The following is a 23069-nucleotide window of genomic DNA, read 5'->3' as shown; positions in this document are numbered from 1 at the left end:
AATAACTGTCATACTAAAATAATATTTAATTTACTTAAAATCACCTTAATGGTCTTCAAAGATATTTCCATAGTTTTTAACCATGTTTTAATATGAGGTAATTCTATTTGTTTTTATTGAAAATATCTTTCTTTTCAAAGATTTATATTAATGAGAATCAGTGTTTGATTAAGCAACATATTAAAACAATGCAAATTATAAGTGAAGTTTAAAAAAGTGAGTTTCTCTTCTTCTGGACTTCATTACCTGTATTAGCTGTTTAAGCTTGAATTTGTCCAAATTTTTTTTTTTAATTTTAAATTTTCTTAATTTTTTTTTTTTAAATTTTTGATTATGAGAAGAACAGAAAGAAGGCTTGCTGGGGAAATAAAATGAAACCATCTTTCTTTCTAGGAAGAAAATATAGATGCCCAGAACACTTCAGTTGCACTAGGCGATATGTCGTGGGGAACTTCGATTAATTATAATTTGTTGAGGAAATCACTTAGCACATCAGATTTGAACAAAGATGATGCCAGTTATTTACGTCTGTCTTTAGGAGAGTTCTTTGCTCAAAGATCTGAAGCTCTTGGTTGTCTTGGTGGTGGTTACAATGTGAAAAGAGTAAGTATAATACATGCTGGAAGTCGTTAAATTGACTAGTTATTATATTTTGAATTTTATGATGGTATACCTAGAGCATAGATAAAGCAGAGACAGAATAGCAACATGTTAGAATATTAGATTTAATAGTCAGACTCAGATCCAGTTGTAACTCTGCCTTTTAACTAGTTCTATGACATGGAACAATTTATTTAATTCCTCTATGCCTTAATTTTCCAATTTCTAAAATGGAATGCTATTTTATAGAGTTTTATAAGAATTAAATGTGATGGTGCATGTGAAGTATTTAGCAGCAAACCTAACATGTATTAATATTGAATACCTGTTAGTTGCTATTGTTATGTCATTGGTTGGTAAGAAGAATTTAAAAATTGTTTTTTAACCTGCTGTCCGGAAACATATTTTGAAATGTATGAGTGTTTGGTTTAATAAGATCTAATACATCTAAGAAACTAAAAATGCAAGCAATAGTGATAAGTTCTGTAGAGAATGAGTAAGAGTAAGGTGCTGCTTTAGCTGTGGTGGTCAGAGTGACATCTTAGGAGCACTGAACTGAGACCTAAATGATGAGAAAGAAGGAGGCAGTCGCCAAAGATCTGGATGGAACCTGTTCCCACTATGTGGAGACTATGTATATGAAGGTAGGAGGTAGAGACTGGAGTGTCATATGGAGGAAGAAAAGGCAGGGAAATAGAGCTATATTTATAGAATATATAAGTATATATTTACATTTATAATGTATATAAATATATTCTATAAAAATATTATATAGAATTTATAGAACTCAAGTTTGAAAGTAAATTGTGGGGTGGCAGAATAGGGGGAGGTAGACTAAATGGTAAAAGTAGGCAAGGGCCAGATCACGAAGTCTCCTTATAGGGTTTGGATTCATCTCATTAATGGGAAAGAAGTTCTTAGAGGCAGAGAGCAATTTTGTTGTGGTGCCTGGGCCCATCTCTAAGTGTGACAGGATGCTACCATATATACCAGGAGCCTGGGTGGAGAAGGTCAGTGAACCACAGAGGAAGAATCAAAGCAGACAGAGGTTTAGTATATGGGAAGAGATGTGATGAAGTTTGAGTTCTAGGATTATACTAAAGAAACAGAAAAATTCAGGGACTCAAGAGTTCTTTTAGAGGTAAAGTCAAAGGTCTTTTTGATAATTCCATATAGGGAATTAGAGTTATTGAACAAGAGTGTTTATTAATACTGGATTTCACTAAGAGTATAATTTAAAGTAATAGCTATGGTGTTACAGCTCACAGTTTATTTACAGGACTTAAATTTGAAAGAGAACTATGGGTCCCATCTGTGCAGTGAATTAAAAAATGAAAATACTTTAGAGAGGTGGGTTTTTCTGCCAGGATTAATTGGAATTTTTGACATAATGAGTGAAGTTGAAGAGTAACTGAATTGGTACTAAACAGGTGAGCAAAGCATTGGATCATGGAAAAATAGATCTATCATTTGGAATTTCGGTTTTGGTATTAGTTGTGAAATGTTACTTACACTGAAATTGCTGAATCAAGGGAAGAAATTTCCAAGTGAAGATTAACTGAAAATTGAGTGCATTTAATGAATTCACATTTTTAAAAAGATTTTATTTCTTTATTTTTAGAGAGAGGGGAGAGGAGCGAGAAAGAAAGAGAAACATTGATGTAACATCAATTGGTTATCTCTGGCACACCCCCAAGTAGGGAACTTGGTCTGCAGCCCAGGCATGTGTCCTGACTGGGAATCAAACCAACAACCTTTTGGTTTGTGGGATGACACCCAACCCACTGAGCCACAGCTCCCAGGGCTAATGAATTCACATTTTAGGTCTATCATGTGAAAACTGTAAGAAAAGACAAGTGGGAATTTCCTGCTCTTTAGCAAGCTTCTAGAACATAATAAACATTTCTGAAACTTTCATCCAAGTCAGTAGGAAGATACGTAATGTTAATACAGATTTTTGTATATATTGTATAAAATACTTATAAACTATGAATTCCAGGAAGGCAGGAAATTTTTTCTTTTTTCATTGGTGTTTATTAACAGTTTTGACACATTAATAGATGCACAGTAATAATTACTGAAGGAACAAAGAGTCATTTTAGGGTTGTTGTAGTTTGGGTTTCTTAGTAGAGCCAAGTTACTTGACAGTATTAGTTCTGATTAAAGATAGCTAGCAGTAAGGAAATAAAAGTTTCTGTTGGACTTTTAAAGTTCATCTTTACTAATTTAAGTTTAAATAGAAGAAAAAGATTACTTTGCTGAAGCCATTTAACTAGGTTACCAATATTAAGATAAAATAGTATAGAATTTCTCAAAGAAGTAGAAAACTAAGGAAATAATTCACATGTTTATTTTGTAGCCATCATTTGGTTATTTTATTAGATCACCAGAGAAGAGAGAACCTGTTGCTTTAATAAGAAAATCTGATTTATCAAGAAGTAATTTGGAAAAAGGTATGGCTCGTCTTAACCATGATCTTTTTTCAGGTAATGGATTAAATGAAGGAATTTTTTGTAACCCTTTTTAAACTGTGTAAATTAAGTAGTTGTGTGATTATATTCTTAATGAGTGAAAATGTATTAATATAAACAACTTAAGTTTTTTAGTATTAGTTACAGATTTGATTCTTATATAATCCTGCATTGCCTTTTAAATCTAAATTGAAAGCAAGTCATCCAAAATCCACCTAAATACTTTTGTAAAAATTAAAATAAATGAAATATAATTTATTCAAATAGGCTAGTTAACTATTAGCCTATTAAACAACCAAGTTAATGAATTATAACTATTATATATTATTTAGATAGACTTTTAATTAAAGAGGTATTTTGAGAATTAGACTATGAGAGTCTAAGTATAATAAATACCTATGGTAAATATTTAAAATCTATTTCTTTTGGTTAACATACAATGAACGAACAGCTCCTTTTTACTAGTATAATGTCTGGTGCTACAAAGCATATAAAATTGTACAAGATGTGCTCCAGTCCTTAAAGAGCCTGTATTCTAATAGGGGAGTTGGAATAAAAAGGCTCTACATATATAATCAGTTGAGTTTCTACTGTCGTAAAGAAGTAATTTTTTAGTTCATCTTACTGTGTATTTTTGAAATGTTTACAGCTGAAAATATTAAATGAGTTTGTTGGTATTTGCAGGGGAGAAATTAAAATCCACAGTTTCATTCAAAGTTAGGCTGTGCAGAATTTAACCATATTAACAATGGTTGGTCCTTTGTCTTAGTGACTGTACATTTGTTCAGTTTTTGTTAGTATGACTGGAGTAAAACGATTTATTCCTTGTCAGTTATGTTGAGTGATCCTTATCCCACAGATTGTTTCAGTGAGATTATGTATAGATATAAGTTGAATATTGTGTATTTCATACAGGAGATTTAAATGAACAATCCAAGCCACAACTAAGTGAAGAATCTGTTACACTTCAGGCTGAAGAACTGGAGAGTATTTCACAAGTGGATGAAAATGATGTGACATTAACTGCTAATGAAGGCAAAACAGAGGTATTACAAGCCTTTCATGAAGGACAGCTAAAACCATGTCAGCTTTTGTCTAAGATCCAGATAAGGTCTCATGTGAAAAATATATGCAATTAACATGGTTGGCTTTTCTTTTTTTTTTAATTCAATTTATGTGTCCTTTAAATTTTTAAAAACATTTTTATCAGTGTATAATGAACATACGAAGGAGTTTATGAAACAAACTTTCAGTCAGTGAGTTACCATAATTTGTAAACTGCACATCCCAGGTCAAGAAAGAACCAACAGTTTGGAAACCACTTTTTGCCACACCTGAAAACTACTTCTTCCTGCTGACCTCAGCACTGTATTAATTTCGCCTGTTTTAGAATTTTATATACAAGAAATTATGTAGCATGTGTTCTTTTTTTTTTTTTTTCTTTTCACATATGTTTGTTAGGTGCAACTGTGTTAGAAGCGTATTTTCATTACTGTATAGTATTCCTTTATATGAATATTTTTCAGTTGATATATCCATTCTGCTGTTGATGGACATTTGAGATCTAATGTCTGTCTCTGTCATTGTGACATTGTTGAATATTGTAGCTTTATAATAAGTTTTGGTATTTAATAGACTACAGACTCTCTTTTATGTGTCTTTAAAAGTATCTTGGCTATTTTTGGCCATTTGAATTTTTGCATATATTTTATAATCAGATTGTCACCTTCCATAAACTGACCAACCAGCAACCTTGTTGGGCTTTTAATGGGATTGCATTAAATCTATAGAACAATAAAATTGACATCTTTATACTATTGAATCTTCTAATCCATGAAAATGATACATTTCTCCATTTAGGTTTTAAGTTCTCTCTGTGTTTTATGATCTTTTTGTGTAGAGATTTTTGTACCTCTTGTTAGATATCTAAGTTGTTGAAACATTATTTTCATATTATCTTCCTTAATTTTATTTTCCATTTGTTGTGGCTAAACAGAAATGCATTTTTAAAATATACTTACCTTATATTTAGCAACCATGCTAAATTTACTATTAATTCTAGTAAATAACTGTAGATTCTTCGTATTTTTTTCTATATATTCAATTATATCATCTGAGAATGACAGTTTTGTTATACCTTCATTTCCTTACCTGCCTTTACTTGACTGCACCTTGGAACAATAATAAGGAGAAGTGAATAAGTTGGGTTTCCTTGACTTAGTAGGAAAGTTCTTCAGTATTTTATCTTTAAATGTTAAGTACACTGTATTTTTGTCTATTAAGGAAGTTTCCATCTAACATTTGTTTGCTAGTTTTGTTTTTGTTTTTAACTTGTAAGGAGAGTGAATCTTGTCAAATAATTTTTTTATGTCTGAAGGAGGTGAACATGAGCTTTTTCTTTTGGTAATGTGGTGAATTACATTAAGTGATTTTTTTAATATTATAACTACCTGGATTGAAGACTAGACACAGACGCGTATCCCTCTCAGCACCATGAATGGTCACAAAAAGCAAAAAATTTGTTTGCAATGTTGAAAGATAAGGGTGGACTCATCTACAGTGTTGAATTTACTGTTAGCTCTGGGTGATTTAACAATTCAAGAAATGTTTTTCATTACATAATCTGACAGTGATGAGTTTGTGAGTGCTGATGAAAAGGGAGCTGAAGAATTTTTGGAAACTTTAGATAAGCAAATTTTGGAGGAAAATTACTTGCTACAGGAAATATTCTGTATGAATGAAACCTTACTATTCTGGAAGCAGATTCCTGAAGGGACTTTGATCCATCAGGAGACCAAGTGAATGTCAGGTTTCAGGGCTTAAAAGGACAGGTTAACAGCCTTACTTTGGGTCAGTGTTGCTGGCTACAAATTTAAACCCTTAGTGATCTGGCATAGTGAGAACCCCAGGGCCTTCAATGTATATTGAAAAACAAACATTGCCAGTGTACTATAGGAGCAATAAGAAGTCATGCATAACCCAGCACCTCCTCCAAGATGCCCTCCTAATTTGTGATGCCAGCAAAATGGAGTACTGTTTGGAGAATAACACCTTTCAAGATTTTGCTTACTGTTGAGAGTGCACTCAGACATCTGTCTTTCATTGGCATTCTTCATCCTAATACCAATGTGAAACATACTTCTTTGATCTAAACTAATGGATCAAGGAGTTACAGTAGCTTTTAAGGCCTACTACCTGAGGAGGACCTATTCTGAGGCTATTGCTACAATTGAGGAAGACACTGATGTGATTCTGAAAGGATTACAACATCTGGAACCTTGCTTAGGCTTGATGTGATGTCACCAAGGAGTGTATGAATAACATTTGGAAGGAGACACTCAAGTTCATTCATGACTTCAAAGGACTTTTCCAAGAAAGAGGAGGTTGCAAAAATCAGTAAGGCTGTGGTGAAGATGGCAAACAACTTTAACATGGGTTTGTATGAAGACGTCATTAAGGAACTCCCTTGAGGTGGTTACTGAGGAATTGACTATTGAGGGTTTTTTGGAACTGAAATAGGAATGTGTAGAAGCAGAAGCATCTTGAAACTGCAGGAGAAGAAAAAGAGGAATGCCCAAGAAAATTCACAGTGGAGGATTTGGCAGAAGTTTTTGCAGACTTTAACAAGCTCATAAAGATTGAAAACATGGAGCCCAACACTGAAAAGTTTATATTAATAAAGAGGAATGTTTATGGTGCATTACCTGCTTTAAAGCAGATCTATGGTGAAAAGAAGAAATAATCCAAGCAAACTGCCATGGACATATTCCGAAAAGAGTGACACCTCAAGAGTCTCGAGAAGTCTTCACGAGGTATTCCAGAGGAAAGCATTGTTATTATAGATGGCAGTTCCATGCATGTTGCCACCCCTAACGACCTTCCAGTGGGATAAGATATGGAGGTAGAAGACAGTAATAGTGATGATCCTGACCCTGTGTAGGCCTAGGCTAACATGTGTTTGTCTTAGGTTTTAACAAAAAGTTGAAAAATAACAAAATATTTTGTACAGCTATACAGTGTGTGTTGTAAGCTACATGTTACTATAAAAGAGTTTAAAAAATTTATAGAGTAAAAAAGTTACAGTAATCTAAGGTTAATTTATTATAAAGAAAACTATTGCCTCAGCCAGTGTGGCTCAATTGGTTGGGCATTGTCCCATAAACTGAAAGGTTGCCAGTTCAATTCCCCATCAGGGCATATGCCTGGGTTTCAGGTTCCATCCCCAGTTGGGGCGCATATGGAAGGCAGCCAATTGATGTCTCTCTCACATTGATATTTCTCTCTCTTTTCTTCTCCCTCCTTTTCCCTCTAAAATCAAAAATGGAACACTACTTGGCCATAAAAGAGAATAAAATTTTACCCTTTGCAACAGACCTGGAGAACATTATGCTAAGTAAAATAAGCCAGTCAGAGAAAGACAAATACCGTACAATTTCATTCAAATGTGGAATCTATTGAACAAACTGAACTAACAAACAAAATGGAGACAGACTCATAGCAGCCTGACAGCTCAGGGGCGAGGGTGTAGTTGGGGTTTGGAGGGTTGGAGCAAAAAAGAAAAAACTCACAGGGAAAACATTTCAAAGTTAACCTATTTTAAAAATACATTTAGTGTAACATAAGTATACAGTATTTATAAAAATAGTCTATAACAGTGTACAGTAATGTACACTGTTTACTGAAGGCCTTTACTCAAAGCACCTTCAAGTTCTACAGGTGCCCTACACAGGTGTACCATTTTTTATCCTTTATACTGTTATTTTTATTGTACCTTTTCTATGTTAGATATGTCTAAGTATACAAATGCTTACCATTGTGTTACAGTTGCCTACTGTATTAAGTATAGTAACATGCTGTACAGAATTTTATCCTAGGTAGGCTTTACCATCTAGGTTTGTGTAAGTACCCCCTGATGTTCTCACATGACAAAATTGCTTAATGATGCATATTACAGAACATGGACCTAAGCAACATTATTTTTCATTTCTGAATAGGAAAGTTCTTAAGAGAGTAAATAGTAAGAGTTGTCATCACAAAGGAGAAAGTTTTCATTTATCTTTATCTATGTGAGATGATAGATGTTAATCTATTGAGGTAATCATTTTATAATACATGCAAATTAAACCATCATGCTGTACATTTTAAACTTGCACAGTGATGTATGTAAATTTTTTCCTAATAGAACTGAAAAAATTTTGAGGCTCTTCATTTAGGTACATAATAAATTAGAATTGTTCTCTTTTTTTGGTGAATTGAACTTTTTATTATTGTGCATGTTGCCCTTTGTTTCTAATTATACTTTATGCTTCAAGTTTAGTCTGCTGTTTACAAAAAAGTGACTCTTTAGTTAGTGTTTGCAAGTTACATCTTTCTATTATACTTCCAACCTATTTTTATCCTTGTATATAAGATATTTCTACTACAAAAACAAAGAGTTGGATTTTATTTTTTAACCAGTCCCATGGTTTTTCTTTTTACTTACATTTAATGGAATTACCAATGTATGGGAGTTTGAATCTGCTCTCTTTATTCACTTTCTCTTTGTTTCTTCTAGGCTTTGTTTTTTGGTGGGGATTTTTGTATTTTTTTTGGATTAAGTATTCTTTCAATTTTCACCCTTTAATTTGGTAATTATGAGGTCTGTGCAGAAGGTATCCAGCCATATAATGTGAAAAGTAGAGATGTTTATTGAAAAAGATACAAGAAACATTGTACATAGGGCAGTGATGCCACAGCCCCCTTCAAAGTAGGTACCTTGGGACCTTACACAGTTTTCCCAGTCACCATCAGCTGCCCTGTCATATTTTCGTAAATCTCATTGTTGTTGTGAAATCGCTTCCCTTTCCCAGGTGATTTTAATTTTGGGAAAAGCCAAGTCTGGGCTGTAGAAGGACTGAGTCACCTGGGTGATTTGATGTTTTGCCAGAAGCACTCTGCATAAGGTGTGATGCATGAGTGGGTGTGTTGTGATCATGAAGCTCACAATCACCAGTTGGCTATAGCTGCAGCTTTCTGAATCATTCAGATAGTTTCCATGGAGGAATATTCAAGCTTAATGCAAAATTTGATGTAGATTGTGGCCCTACTTGCTCAGTCATTTTGAATGCAACAGCCACACAGTATGCAAGCTCACTCCACAGTGTCTACTGCCTCGGCTGACTAGTACAATAAAGTTGTCACTGTTTGGCCACCTGCATTCCAGTCCACTGTCTTTGGCTGCCAGGTTAGATTGATGTCATGCAAAACTTTCTCATACTAACAGTGGCAGGATTTTTCCGGACAGATCTCATATGTGTCTCTTCCTGTTATTTCAGTGATTACCCAAGAAATTATAACTTGTTTCCTTATTATTGTTCAATAAAAATTGTGGTGGTTTTTAAAATTTTTTTTTTTTACCTGTGTCTTGACATTACAAGAATCAGAAAGCATTCATTTTTACTTTATTCCGGTTTTATAATCTGTTTTCTATTTTAAATCTTTAAGCCCCATAATATATTTTGATGATAACAGTGATTACTGTGATTACATACAACCACTATGCATTTCTGACTATCCATCTGAGATTTTCTTTTGCTTGAAAAATATACCTATAATTTCTCTTGGGGCCAGCTGATAATGAATTTTTCATTTTTGTCTCCCCCAAAAATTCTTTATTTCACCTTTTTTATTGATATGTATTGTTTAGTACAGACTTTCAGGTTGGAAACAACTTTTAGGAATTTGAGTATATTATTTTACATCCTTTTATTTTAAAAGTTTGCTGTCAATATTATTGTTAACCTCTCTAAAGGTAATGTGTCTTTGCTTTAAGATTTTTTTTTTTTAATCTGTTTTACTATTATGTGCTTAGGTATCTTTTGTTTTATTCTGCTTAGGGTTAATAGACCTTCTTAATTCTTGTATTGTTGACTTTCACAAGGTTTAGGAAATTCTCTGTCAATATATCTGTATTTTTTTATTTTTATTTTTATTTTTTTAAGATTTTATTTTTAGAGAAGGGGGAAGGAAAGGAAAAAGAGAGGGAGAGAAACATCAATGTGTGTGAGAGATACATTGATCCCTTGTCTCTCACATGCCTCCAACTGGGGATCTGGCCACCAATCCCTGACTGGATATTGAACCAGCAACCTTTTGGTTCACAGGCCAGTGCTCAGTCCACTGAGCCACACCAGCCAGGGTGCCAATATATCTTTAAATACAGTTTTTGTTCTATTTTAAGAGTTCAGTTGCAACTTTGTTGGACTTTCTCAGAGTATTCCTTTTTTCTGTCACTCTCTCTGTTGTTTTGTACATTTGTCATTAATTTTCTCTTTGATGATTCTTCCTGGATATTCAGACCTCTCTTCCAAGTCTGATTTCTTTTTTTTCAGTTGTGTCCTATATGTTGTTAAGACTAACCATATGGGTTCTTTGTTATTTTATTTTCAGTTACAGAATTTACATTGTCATTCTTTATAACTTCTAGTTCTCTTCTAGAGTCTCAATGTTGTCTTTTTTGTAAAAAATTTTATTCTTCAATTATAGTTTATATTCAATATTATTTGTATTAGTTTCAGGTGTACAGCATAGTGGTTAGACAGTCATATACTTTACCAAGTAATCTCCCTGATGTTTCCAGTACCCACCTGATACCCTACATAGTGATTACAATTTTATTGATTATATTCACTATGCTGTACTTTATATCCCTGTGTAGAGTCTCAGTGTTGTTTTTTACTTCCTTAATTATGTTTATGTTTATGTTTAGCTTTTAGATTTGTATGTGTTTTGGAGGAGAATATTTTCTGTGTCTTTTACAGGCTTTTTTTCCTTGGGTTTGGGCCACATTATCTTGGAATATCATGTGTCAGTCATTGATTGGGGAGTGGACTTTTACAGGAAAAATTGTTTACAGATTTATGTTTGCTTCTGAAAGAGAACAAAGAACTCTGGCACTCTCAGATCATTTTAATCCAGTTTCAGAGATTGAGCTGAGTTAGAGCTGAACCTCAGCCCTTACCAGGACCAGCTTTATTTTGCTTCCCCTTTCCTTCTAGGGTATAGCCTTTTGTGGTCTTTTCCTAAAGTATAATGTTGACCATGGCCACCCCCTGCCATAATTGGCAGATTCTGAACTGAGGTTTTATACCCTTATTCCCTTAAGCACAGCTTTGCTTAGCTTCTTTTTGCTGTTTAATCAGCTACTTCTTTTTGAAGCAGCAGATCCTCTAGGGAAAAACATCTCCCTTAATGGACTTACATCTTTTTGTGATTCTTTCTTCTCTTGAATTTTGGCCTTAGAGTATTTATTTATTTACCTGTCTGTTTATTTACTTATTTTTAAAGCTCTCCATTGCCTTTTAAGGTATGTTTTTTAATATATTCTCCAATTCTAATTGCTCTTAGTAAGAGTTGGTTTGTATTACTTGGTCTGCTGTTACTGGAAGCAGAGGTCTTAACTAACACTTCTAAATATTAATTAAGACTTATTTCTTTATTTTGGTTTCATTTTAGTTTTTAACCCGTGATTCCTACTTATGTCTTGCCTATAAATAATTCCAACAACTTAATGAAATTATCAAGAACTATCCTTGGCAGTCACCCCAACACAATGGCTTCTCAATCTTCTTATCTTCGTTTTTTGGTTTTAAATTATTCTGTGATTCAGTTTTAGCATCGTTTTACTCCTGAAATTTTGGGGTTTGTTTTTTTTTTTGACAATTGATCATTTGATTATATATGTAATTTAATTCCATTACTGGACAATTAAAGTTGATAACAGCTCTCTTATTTCTTTAGGATGTTTAACTGTTATATCATTAATTTCTTGCTGCTGTTAAATCTTTTGTAGCATTTATAGATTAAAATTAAACTAATGTGCCTGTGCTGTCTATGGACCTGAGATAAATTTATCTGATATAAATTTTCTCATTTCTAGGACATTTTTTTCATGAATAGCAAACCGCAAAACTGCAAAGGCAAGCTACCTGAAGGTGGTGATTCTGTACTCAGGATAAGCACGATTGCTTCAGCTATTGCAAATGCATCAGTGAGTACTGATCCTTCCCAACTTGCTGCCATGATCAAGGCACTTTCAAATAAAACCAGAGAGAAGACTTTTCAGGAAGATGATAAACAAAAGGAGTCTTCCATTTTGTCTCATTTTTTATCTAATGATTCAGACAAAAGTAATGGATCCAGCGCATTTGATATGGAGAAATACCTTAAGAAAACAGAAGTTAGTAGATGTGAAAGTGGACTGGAAAACTTTTCAAGAGCTGGTGTGTCTGATATTTGGGATTTACCTTTGCCAAAAGAAGGGACTACACAGGACATCTGTCCAGTGGACTTAGGTGCTTCTAGTGTAAGTGTAAGGGAACCAGAAGTAAATATAGCAGCTGTTTTTCATTGTGAAAATGGAGACAGTGAAAACAAGGAATCATTTAGAACAATAAACTCTTCAAATTCAATTCTTACTAATATAAGAGAGAGTGAAAGTACAATAGTTGATGTGAAGACATGTTCTGTTGACGACAAATTACCAGATATTGGTAGCAGTGAAAAAGCTACTTCAGTATCAACTTCAGCATCTCATAATTATTCATTAGTAAAGAGCCCCAGAATAGCATCTCTTTGGCAGTCAGAAGAATGTGAAGAAATGCAAAATAATAGAGAAAATCAGAGGCAAAATGAATACGTTAGTGGAACAAGTAACAATGAAAAGCATGTGACTTTTGGAAACCATTTCTTAATCTCTCCTAAAAATGTTGGTAAGTATCAGTAGTTGATCACTTTCCTAAAATTATGAAAGTGGTTTTTTGGTTTTTTTTTTCTCCCTGTTCTCATTAGAAAGTACACCTTTCTGATAGATTTGAAAAATCCTCCTGAGCATGGTGGACATAGTTCAGAAGATGACCAGGATAGCTTCAGACCTTCCACTTCTCCACTGAGTCATTCTTCTCCTAGTGAAATTTCTGGAGCAAGCTTATCAGGGTAGGTACTTTAAAAAAATAATAATAATACATACTCAGTATATGAAAGTTAGAAAAAAGTATACAGAAGAAAATTACAGGTTCATCACTTAAAGATAACTGTTGTAAATGTTTCATGAATTTCATTCAAGCCATTGTTGTGTGCAAATTTTTATACTCCTGTTTTTCACTTACTATAATAATTCCTTGTATTTAAAAGACAGAGTTTAAGAATAGTATAAGAAATGGAGAAGCCAAAGACCTTATATGTACAACCCATGAACATGAACTAAGGGGAAGAGAATATTGAAGGAGGAGGGCGTGGGGGGAGATGCAGGGCAGAGGGGAATAAAGGGGACGAAAAAAATTGGGACAGCCTTAATAGCATAATCAATAAAATATACTTAAAAAAAAAAGAAAAAAGAAAATTATTCCTGGCTGGTGTGTTTCAGTGGATTGAGTGCTGGCCTGTGAACTGAAAGGTTGCCAGTTCAGCTCCCAGTTAGGGCATGTGCCTAGGTTGTGGGCCAGGTCCCCAACTGGGGGCATGCGAAGAGGCAACTGATAGCTGTTTCTGTGGCATATCAATGTTTCTCTCCCTCTCTTCGTGTATTAGCAAATTACTTCTAGAAGGGTCTTAAAGACTTGCACTCTTAACTTCAGTGTGTGGTGGGAGTTTTGACCTAACTGTTCTATCAGAATTTTAAATAACACAACTTTGGGCTTTTAAAAATTTTATAGTATTTGCATTTTTAATACTAGTAAGATTGATAAACGCTTTTTCTTTTAAAATAAAAAAGATTTTATTTATTTACTTTTAGAGAGAGGGAAAGGGAAGGAGAAAGGGAGGGAGAGAAATATTGATGTGAGAAATATATATCGCTTGCCCCTTGTATGTGCCCCGACATGGGACTGAACTTGAAACCCAGGTTATGTGTCCTGACTGGGAATCGGGAATTGAACTGGCAACTTTTGCTTTATGGGACAAAGTCTAACCAATTGAGGCATACCTATTAGGGTGGTAAATACCTTTTCAAGAGTTAGAATAAGAATCCTGTTTCCCAGGTTTTTGGGACATGTTTATCAGGATAGGTGTAAATTAACTTAACCTTCAAGTAATAAGAACTTTTTAAAATTTAAGGTTTTGAAAAGGCTATACGTTAATATGATTAAAAAATTATGCATGTATAGAGGTATATGTGTGTATGTATATATAAGTTTTGAACAGTGTAAATTGTTTTATCAAATGTATTTTATGTAAATTCATGGATAGATCTGTATATTTGTGGGTATATTTGCCTTCATTACGCTGCTCTCATCTGCCTAGTTCCCCAGTGCCCTCACCAGAGAACTGCTGTTATTAGTTTCTTAGGTATTCTTTTAGAGTTTCTTTATGCATTTGTAAGCAAATATGAATATATATTCTTTTTAAAATGTTTCGTTATGATGCTATTACAGTTGTCCCATTTTTTTCTCTTTATCTCCCTCTGCCTTGCACCTCACCTCCCACCAGCATTCCCAACCTCCCTAGTTCATGTCCATGGGTCGTACATGTAAGTTCTTTGGCTTCTCCATTTCCTATACTATTCTTAACCTCCCGCTGCCTATTTCGTACCTACCATTTATGTTTCTTATTTCCTGTACATTTTCCCCTATTCTCCCCCTTCTCCCTCCCCACTGATAGCCCTCCATGTGATCTCCATTTCTGTGATTCTGTTTTAGTTATTTGCTTAATTTGTTTTTGTTTTTGTTCTTTTTTAGGTTCAGTTGTTGATAGTTGTGAGTTTGTCATTTTACTCTTCATAGTTTTCATCTTTTTTTACATAAGATCGTTTAACCTTTCATATAATGAGGGCTTGGTGATGATGAACTCCTTTAACTTGGCCTTTTCTGGGAAGCACTTTCTCTGCCCTTCCATTCTAAATGGTAGCTTTGCTGGATAGAGTAATCTTGGATGTAAGTCCTTGCCTTTCATGACCTTGAATATTTCTTGCCAGCCCCTTCTTGCATGCAAGGTTTCTTTTGAGAAATCAGCTGATGAGTCTCATGGGAACTCCTCTGTAGGTAACTCTCTCCTTTTCTCTTGCTACTTAAGATTCTATCCTTATTTTTAATCTTGGGTGATAGAACTATGATGTGCCTCGGTGTGTGCTTCCTTGGTTCCAACTTCTTTGGGACTCTGGGCTTTCTGGATCTCCTGGAAGTCTCTTTCCTTGGCCAGATTTGGGAAGTTCCTCCTTCATTATTTTTTCAAATAAGTTTTCCATTTCTTGCTCTTCCTCTTCTCCATCTGGCACCCCTATGATTCAGATGCTGGAACAGTTAAAATTGTCCTGGAGGTTCGTAAGCTTCTCCTCATTTTTTTGAATTCTTGTTTCTTCATTCTGTTTTGGTTGAATGTTCATTTCTTCCTTCTCATCCAAATCGTTGATTTGAGTCCACGTTTCCTTCCCTTCACTGGTGGTTCCCTGTTTATTTTTCTTTATTTCTCTTTATATAGCCTTCATGTCTTCCTTTATTTTGCATCCATTCTCGGTCATTTCTGTGAGAATCCTGATTACCAGTATTTTGAACTCTGCATCTGATAGGTTGTCTGTCTTCTCATTGCTTAGTTCTTTTTCTGGAGTTTTGATCTGTTCCTTCATTTGGGCTGTATTTCTTTGTCTTGGCGTACCTGTTACATTCTAAGGCGGGGAGTCTTAGGTATTGGTCAGGGCGGGGCAACCTACTTTGCTGCATTGTGGTGCTGTATGTAGGAGAGGAGTCAGAGAGGGAACAGTGCTGTTTGCTTGGCTCTTGCCTGACTTTCAGTCTCTTCCCCTGCTACCCACAAGCGAATTGGTCCTTTCTGGTGCTGATTTCTGGGTGGGTGGGTTTGTGTATGTTCTAGGACCCTGTGGGCCTCCGAGTGAACACTCTTGTGAGGCCGGGGGTTTCTCCAGCTGCCGCAAACCCAACAGGTTTTTACAGCCAGAGGTTTTGAGGCTTTAGTTTCCCACACTGGAACCCTGGGTTGCGCAGCCTGTCTCGCTCCCCTGTAGTTCCTCCCAGTTTATCCTCACGCAAATGTTGGTCTACCAGCGGCTGTCTCACCTGCCTGGTCCTCCAGCCTCTTCTTTGCCCCATGTCCTCTCCTCCCTGGCTGCCCGTCTCCACCTCTCCTTCCAGTCTGAATAACTGTTTCTTCTTTAATTCCTTGGTTGTCAGACTTCCATACTGTTCAGTTTTCTGGCATTTCTCTTTGTTTTTGTTTTTAAATTTGTTGTCCTTCTTATGGTTGTGTGAGGAGGCAAAGTGTATCTACCTATGCCTCCATCTTGGCCATAAGTCAGAAAGACTAGAGCTTCTAAATCCAGACTGTTTTTTGAGTCTCTGTTTGGCCTGTACCTTGACTATTTTTAGATACCTTTGAAATCTGACTTCTTGACTTAAATATCCCTCCTTTTATTTCCATGTGTTCTTACAGTTCACTTTTCATTGCATGAGGTAATGTAATTTAAATGCATTTATTCCTTTCAACCAAAGGAGTCAAACTAATAATACACATTGCCAGTAACCCAGAATTTCTTTTATGCCATAACATGGTATCTGTGTGAATGTGTGTGCACATGTGTATGTGCATATATGAACCCATGTCATCCTTGTATGTAAGGTGCATAAGGGGAAGTTGATAAAATAAAATCAAAACTTTGGGAACAAACACACAAAAAAACCATGTCATGCAGTGTCTAAAACAGGACTCAGTTTGGTTAATATTTTGTCTCCATTTGCTAGAAATTCACTAACTAGTATTTTGTCAATATGCTCTTGATTTGGGGCTTTTTATAAATCTGAAATTCAAAATAGGATTTTCTCTGTGTGTCCACTGCCCAGCTGCGTAGTCTGAACTTTGCAAGGAAATGATGCGGTAAATTTCAGTCAAATGCAGGGCTGGATTGAAACTACCAGTAAGTGGCAGAGTGTTCAGAGTGTGCAACAACTGTTTCCAAAGATGATTGCTGGGACAGTATTTCTTATTTAGTGTGACTTTGCCACATGTCCTCAAGAGGTGCAGCCTGTTTCCCCCTCTTTGAATTGGACAGGGTTGACTTTGTAATGGGTGTTCACTAGTAAGATGACATGTTTATTAAATAGATGTAGGATCTTACGTTTCATAATTTTTTTACTTAATTATAAATATCTTTCTGAGTCAAAGAATAGTATTCAACAGCATAACTTAAGTGTTTTTTTTGTATGTTTGGCATAATTTGTATTTCCCAGTTCCTCTTTTAGCAAAGTCTTTATAATTAGCGTTAAGTTTTTTCTTAGGATAAATTTGTAGGTATAGAATATCCGAGTCAAGGGGATTCTGATATGTACTGCTGAATTGCTCAGCCAAAAGTTGTACCACTTTATGTTCCTGTGAGCAGTGTATTATCTACATGATTCTTTTTTATCTTTGCTCTTTGATGGCAGAAAATTTTTAATGTTCTACTCATTGCTCTATATCAGGTATTCAATAAAATTTTTCTTGGATGAATAGCTAATATTTTTATGTGACTGTATATGAAATTTATTAATGAAAATCCCACGTTTTTCTTTTACAGTAGCTTACAGATACTTCATTTAATAGGAATATAATTTACAATTTTAGATAATTAAGGGTAAAAAATGAATCTGTGATTGAGTTATTATAGTATATTACAGCTGGAGCAAAGTCTATAAATTAACAATATTGTAGGCAAAGTAGAATTGGCTTTTGCTAGTGTGAATAATGTTAAATAACAAAGTGGACAGCTCTGGTCATAAAGTGTTCTCTCGTTCAGGTGTGCTTTAGAATCTTTTGGCTCAGCAGCTCATCATCAGGAGTCCCCCTGCAAGAGTGAGTTGTCTCAGTTAATGTGTCCAGAGGCTAGTGCGATCGGGCTGACTTACATGTCTGAACAAGAGAGCACCTTTCCTACCATGGCCTCAGCTCATGGCCTTGGGGACTGTAAGGTGGGCAGCACTTTTATTATTTCTTTAATAATGCTTCTGGTTCTAAAGTGTTACTGATGTAGGGCTCAGAGCGAAGTTCTGGTCTGTATACTGTCTTTTGCTATTTTACCTTTAAAATGGAAGTGGGTGTAGGAGTGAGAGAGGGAATGAGGGAGAGAGAAAGAGGAGAATCAGACAGCCACTCAAGTTGGATAGTCACTAGAAGTACAAATAATTTAGTGGCTTACCTCCTAAGCTCTCAGTCTGGTGAAGGACATATACAAGACACACTTTGTAATGAAATGCACCATGATAGACTTATGCTATGGATATTCAGAAGGCAGTAACTAAAAATATGACTAGGGTGTCAGTGGGAGGGATAGTAATGTATTGAAGCCATATTTTTCAGGACTACTGGGAATTAGGCAGGGAAGAACAACAACAAATGTGGGAAGGCGTGGAATTGTAAATACAGACTGCATTTGAGGGATTCCAAGAAGTTTGGAATGGCTGCAGTGAAACATATACTTGGGGGAAGAGTGGAGAAGCCAACCAAGAAGAGTCTTAGATATGAAATTTATGAATTTGAAGGTTCTTGAGTAGAACACTGACACGATCTGCGTTGATATTTTCAAAGCTCATTGCAATAGCAGTGTGGAGGAGGCATTGAGAGGGGCAAGATGGGAACCAGGAAGACTGACATAAGGCTGCTGTGGTCAGTCAGGTGAGAGTCAGTGCAGGCTTGCAGTGCAGGTGGTAAAAAAGGAGGTAAATCTGAGAGATTTAGGTGGTAGGGTATTATCTCTGTGTGTGTGTGTTGTGAATGTGACAGTATTATAAATGAGCTGAATATGACTGTTGTGAGTATGCAGTAACAGGCCTCTTCCACAAAGCTGTTGATAAACATATGCACTAAATATGACATCATGCTGGACAAACCAGTATACTCATTTCATTGAAAGCTGTCTTTTAGATGCTTTTCGATGTTGGGTCTCTATGTCTTTAGCCTAGTGATTAAGAGCTGAATTGTGGAGTCAGATGGCCTCTCCTCTGCTACTTTCAGACTGATACAGTCCCCCTAAGCCTCTTTCTTTATCTGTAAAGAGGAACAGTGATGTGAGGACAGGGCTTGGCACCAGAAATTTACCACTGGCTACATACTGGCTCTTGTTATTTATTTATTATTAAAAATTTTATATTTTGATTTGAGAGAGAGGGAAAGAATGAGAGAGAGAGAGAGAGAGAAATATCAGTTTGTTGTTCCACTTATTTATGCATTCATTGGTTAATTCTTGTATGTGCTCTGACTGGGGATTAAACTTGCAACCTTGGTATGGGGGGGCAATGCTCTAAACAACTGTGCTACCCAGCAGGGCTTATTTATTTTTACTGATTGATGCATGGATGGATGACTGGCAAATAATTTGTTTCTCATTGTCTTTGTTTCTAAAGCTTTGGTACAGAAGAAATTTTCAAACCAAATACCAAAAATAATCAGTGAGAGTTAAGTGCATCTTAACTTCTGTGTAACAGTTGAGGATGTCAAACCTAAGGCAATGCATTATAAAGAAATGAGTACATAAACATTCACTAGGGCTGTTACTTCATGCTTAAGAAAACAGAACTATACCCTGGCTGGTGTGGCTCAGTGGATTGAACACTGGCCTGCGAACCAAAGGGTCGCTAGTTTGATTCCCAATCAGGGCATGTGCCTCGGTTGCAGGCCAGTTCCCCGGTAGGGGGCACATTAGAGGCAACCGCACATTGATGTTTCTCTCTTTCTCCCTCCTTCCTCCTCTCTCTAAAAATAAATAAATAAAATTTTAAACATAAAAATAAAAAAAAAAGAAAACAGAACCACATAAGTTTAGAGGTTAGAAGATTTTGGTGCTCATAAAAATTAGCATTTTCAAATACAACAGCAATATAGACAAATAATAGGGGTGCGAGATTGAGCTGGATTTGTGTTGATTCCTAAACTCAGTGTTGATGTCATTTGAAAGCTTGTTCACACCCCTCCCCCCATTTATTTGTTATTAATTTAGGTTTTTATTTTACAGTTTAAAGGAAAAAATTCCTTAAATTTGTACAAAGTTAGTTGTCTTTTGCCGTTCTAAATTTCTTCAGAAATATGATTGGTGTATACCTCCTCTTTAGTCTCCTTAATAATTATTCCTATAAAACAGTAAAGGCAAATTTTTTCCAATTTTTAATCCTGCATTTCACAGCTGCAAAACTGTTTTTGTGTGTAAGCCAACTTTTTTTCCAGAGTTAATGTTGTATAGATCTCTCTATTATGTTATATGAGAGTGTATCAGTACAGTTGGAGTTTGTAATAATCTATGGATTATTTCCAAACATTTTTTGTCACACTCAGAGTGATATCACCAGTGAGTTGAGCACCACAATTATTCGAGCAAGTCCAATTCCATCAGAGGGACAGACTGCGGAAAAGTTGAAAGAAAGAGGTCCATGTCAAAGTAGAGGAAAAGGAGCATTTTCTGATGTTATCCAGAAAAATTCAGATACAGAAAAAGTGACTGAAACTACTTCTCTGAGTAGCAAACCTGAAGATACGAAACCTGACTTTAGATTTAGTAAAGATCTTTCCTCCAAAAGTGGACAGCCGTTGGAAACCACTGCAGCAGGTTTGACTACAAACTCCAGTGAATTGGACCAGGTCAGCCTGGGTCATCTAACCAAGTCAGGTCTCAGGCAGCTGGTTGCGTCAGCAATGCCATGCTTCCCTGTGCCACTCCAGGCATCTGTGAAAGAAAGTGAGAGAGCAACTTGTGAAGATACATCAGCTACCAACAGTGCATTGAGTGGCCAGTTTCCTTGTCAGATGGCCTCTGGAAACCAGTGTGCTTCTATTCCCAGCTCTGTGGTTTATGGCTCTGCTTCTGAGATGCAGAACGTGCCCACCTCTGTTCCTACACTCTTGACTCGACATTCTTTTACCACAGCTCCCTGTGGCCAGCAATATTTGAGAACACTACCTGCAGCTGGAAATGTTGCTTTGCCCCAACCCTATGCTGGCAGCCCCACAGTCTGTGGGTTTTCAGGAAGCTGTTCTTATCCTGTTGTCACAGGAGAGCATGTTCAGAACTCTGTGGCCGTAGACATTTGTCTAGGACAAAATATTGGCTCTGGATTGATGGGTACCTCTTCCTTTTGTAACCCATGTTCTAATAACATACATCAGAATCTTCTGACTACAGCAAAATCCTTTCCTGTGCAGTCTTCTGGTGCAAATTGTGGAATTGAACCTTGGGATTCAGAAATGATGTCAGGATTTGGTGAGATGCTTTTTCTGTTATTGCTTGTTGTTTTTTGCTATTATTTAAAATTGAATTTTCTCACATAAGACTGTAAAACTAGTTTTGTTTCAAGGAGATACTGATGGGCCTGAATTTCTTTAAGTTTTTTTCCCTTGTCCTGAATTTGGAACACAGACTATACTTATTTCTGGGCAGAGGTCCCTGAAGTGGCCTTAAAAAATAATGAAAACGTATGCAGATGAAACTCCTAATACCTTTGTCTTCTTGTATCTTTTGTGTTCTGCATGTACAGTTTAGAGTTACTCTCCTGAAGGAGTGAATCTCCTTCCAGCTTTTAAGTCTTTGCAGCTTGCTTGTGGTAGTGAGAGAAAGCACCCTTCCACTCTTGTCTGCAGTAGTTGAACTGCCCTGTGATTCTCAGAGCTGAGTGCTGTGCTTTTTCTGACCCAGTACACACAGCCACTGGAGTACTGGCTCCAAGGAAATTCCAGAGAAACTGCATAAAGATGGTGAAAAGACTAATTGTATTAAAAATCCAAGTTAGAGCTTCTTTCATTTCTTACTCGGTTAGGCAGCGGTTTATATTTGTGGGAGAAAAAAGAAAGAGATTAGTAATAGGTAATAACATCTAAGAGTTCATTAGCTGTAATTGTTCTTACTCCTTGGTTGGATTCAGCAGGAAAAAATTGTTGGCCAGCCTATGCTGAGACTTGTGTAATATGAAGGATGCCTAAAGATCTGGGCCACTTTATACCATAGCTCTGGCTATAAACAAGTAGTATTCTATAAAAATTTCCAGTTAATTAGTTGTGCATTTAATTGGGTATTTGTTCTAACTTGCATTTTGATTATGCTTTATCTTTATCCAGGGCATGTAAGGGTACCTGAGGAGTTGAAGTTTCCTCATGCTTGCTGTGTTGGCATTGCTTCACAAACACACCTCAGTGTGCTCAACCCAACTGCCCGCTGGCTGCAAGTCAGCATAGGGGTTCTCAGTGTCAGTGTTAATGGTGAAAAGGTAAGATGTTTTATTAACTTTCTCTTTGACTTAGTAATTGCATTATGATTAATGGTGGATTTCTCCTTTGTCTAGTACTTCCTTTTATACTGGGAGTATGTTTCTTCCCTTATACCTTGAACATAATCGTTAGAATGCTATCTTTCTTGGTGCCTCTTTGTTTTAGTGTTTCTACTACAAGAAATGAAATCTGAATAGGTTTTTCATTTTCTGCCACTTGTTATTATTTATTTATTCATCATTATACTTCATTGTTATTTATGAAATCATGTATATGTCCTTTTAGTGCTATTATTTAAGCCACTGAAAGCTCTTGTTTCTGATTTTGTTAAATGTGAATATAAATTACTGTCATTTATCAAAAAACCAAAGAAACAAGTTACTCTTAGGGCCTACATCTTCTTCTAGTAAGCAGTCTTTTTGACTGATTTACCTGATTATGTTCTTACATGATCTTTTAGAATACCTGGAAATACAGTTTTAACATTAACTCCTATAGTGAGGATCTCTTACATGACCAATAACGGCTGCTACAGTTCCAGAATCTAAATCTCCTTTTATGATTGCAATGAATATTTGACTGTTAGTAGGGAGGGTGGGAAACACAGACAGCAGCTCCTGTTCTGGAATGTCCTGGTTTTATGACTGCTACTTGCAAACCAACGCTGTTGGATGGGTCTACTTTCCCCTATTAGGTCCTAGTAATAGCCTTCATTTACCTGGTAAAATAAGACTAACTCTACTTAACCTCTCCTTTTTTTCCTAACTTTTCCCCTCAGCTTTTAGTGCTGAA

At 35.8% G+C, this 23069-nt stretch overlaps 1 protein-coding gene across 1 annotated transcript in view; it reads left to right on the top strand.

The window, feature by feature from the left end:
• CEP192 (centrosomal protein 192) overlaps positions 1 to 23069 on the top strand; it is a 133258-nt gene that overhangs the window by 44344 nt on the left and 65845 nt on the right. The window contains exons 15-22 of the mRNA XM_054587319.1: positions 394 to 603; positions 2960 to 3053; positions 3987 to 4117; positions 11989 to 12820; positions 12920 to 13043; positions 17827 to 17998; positions 20355 to 21276; positions 22128 to 22276. Of these exons, the coding sequence (XP_054443294.1) occupies positions 394 to 603; positions 2960 to 3053; positions 3987 to 4117; positions 11989 to 12820; positions 12920 to 13043; positions 17827 to 17998; positions 20355 to 21276; positions 22128 to 22276 (2634 nt within the window). The remainder of the gene's footprint in view (positions 1 to 393; positions 604 to 2959; positions 3054 to 3986; positions 4118 to 11988; positions 12821 to 12919; positions 13044 to 17826; positions 17999 to 20354; positions 21277 to 22127; positions 22277 to 23069) is intronic.

This window comes from Pteronotus mesoamericanus, unplaced genomic scaffold (genome assembly GCF_021234165.1).
Source record: "Pteronotus mesoamericanus isolate MK-2021 breed Mesoamerican mustached bat unplaced genomic scaffold, CSHL_Meso_final scaffold_118, whole genome shotgun sequence".
Lineage (NCBI taxonomy): Eukaryota > Metazoa > Chordata > Mammalia > Chiroptera > Mormoopidae > Pteronotus > Pteronotus mesoamericanus.
The sequence above is the reverse complement of the archived record's forward strand: the minus strand, read 5'-3'. Positions and strand labels throughout refer to the sequence as shown.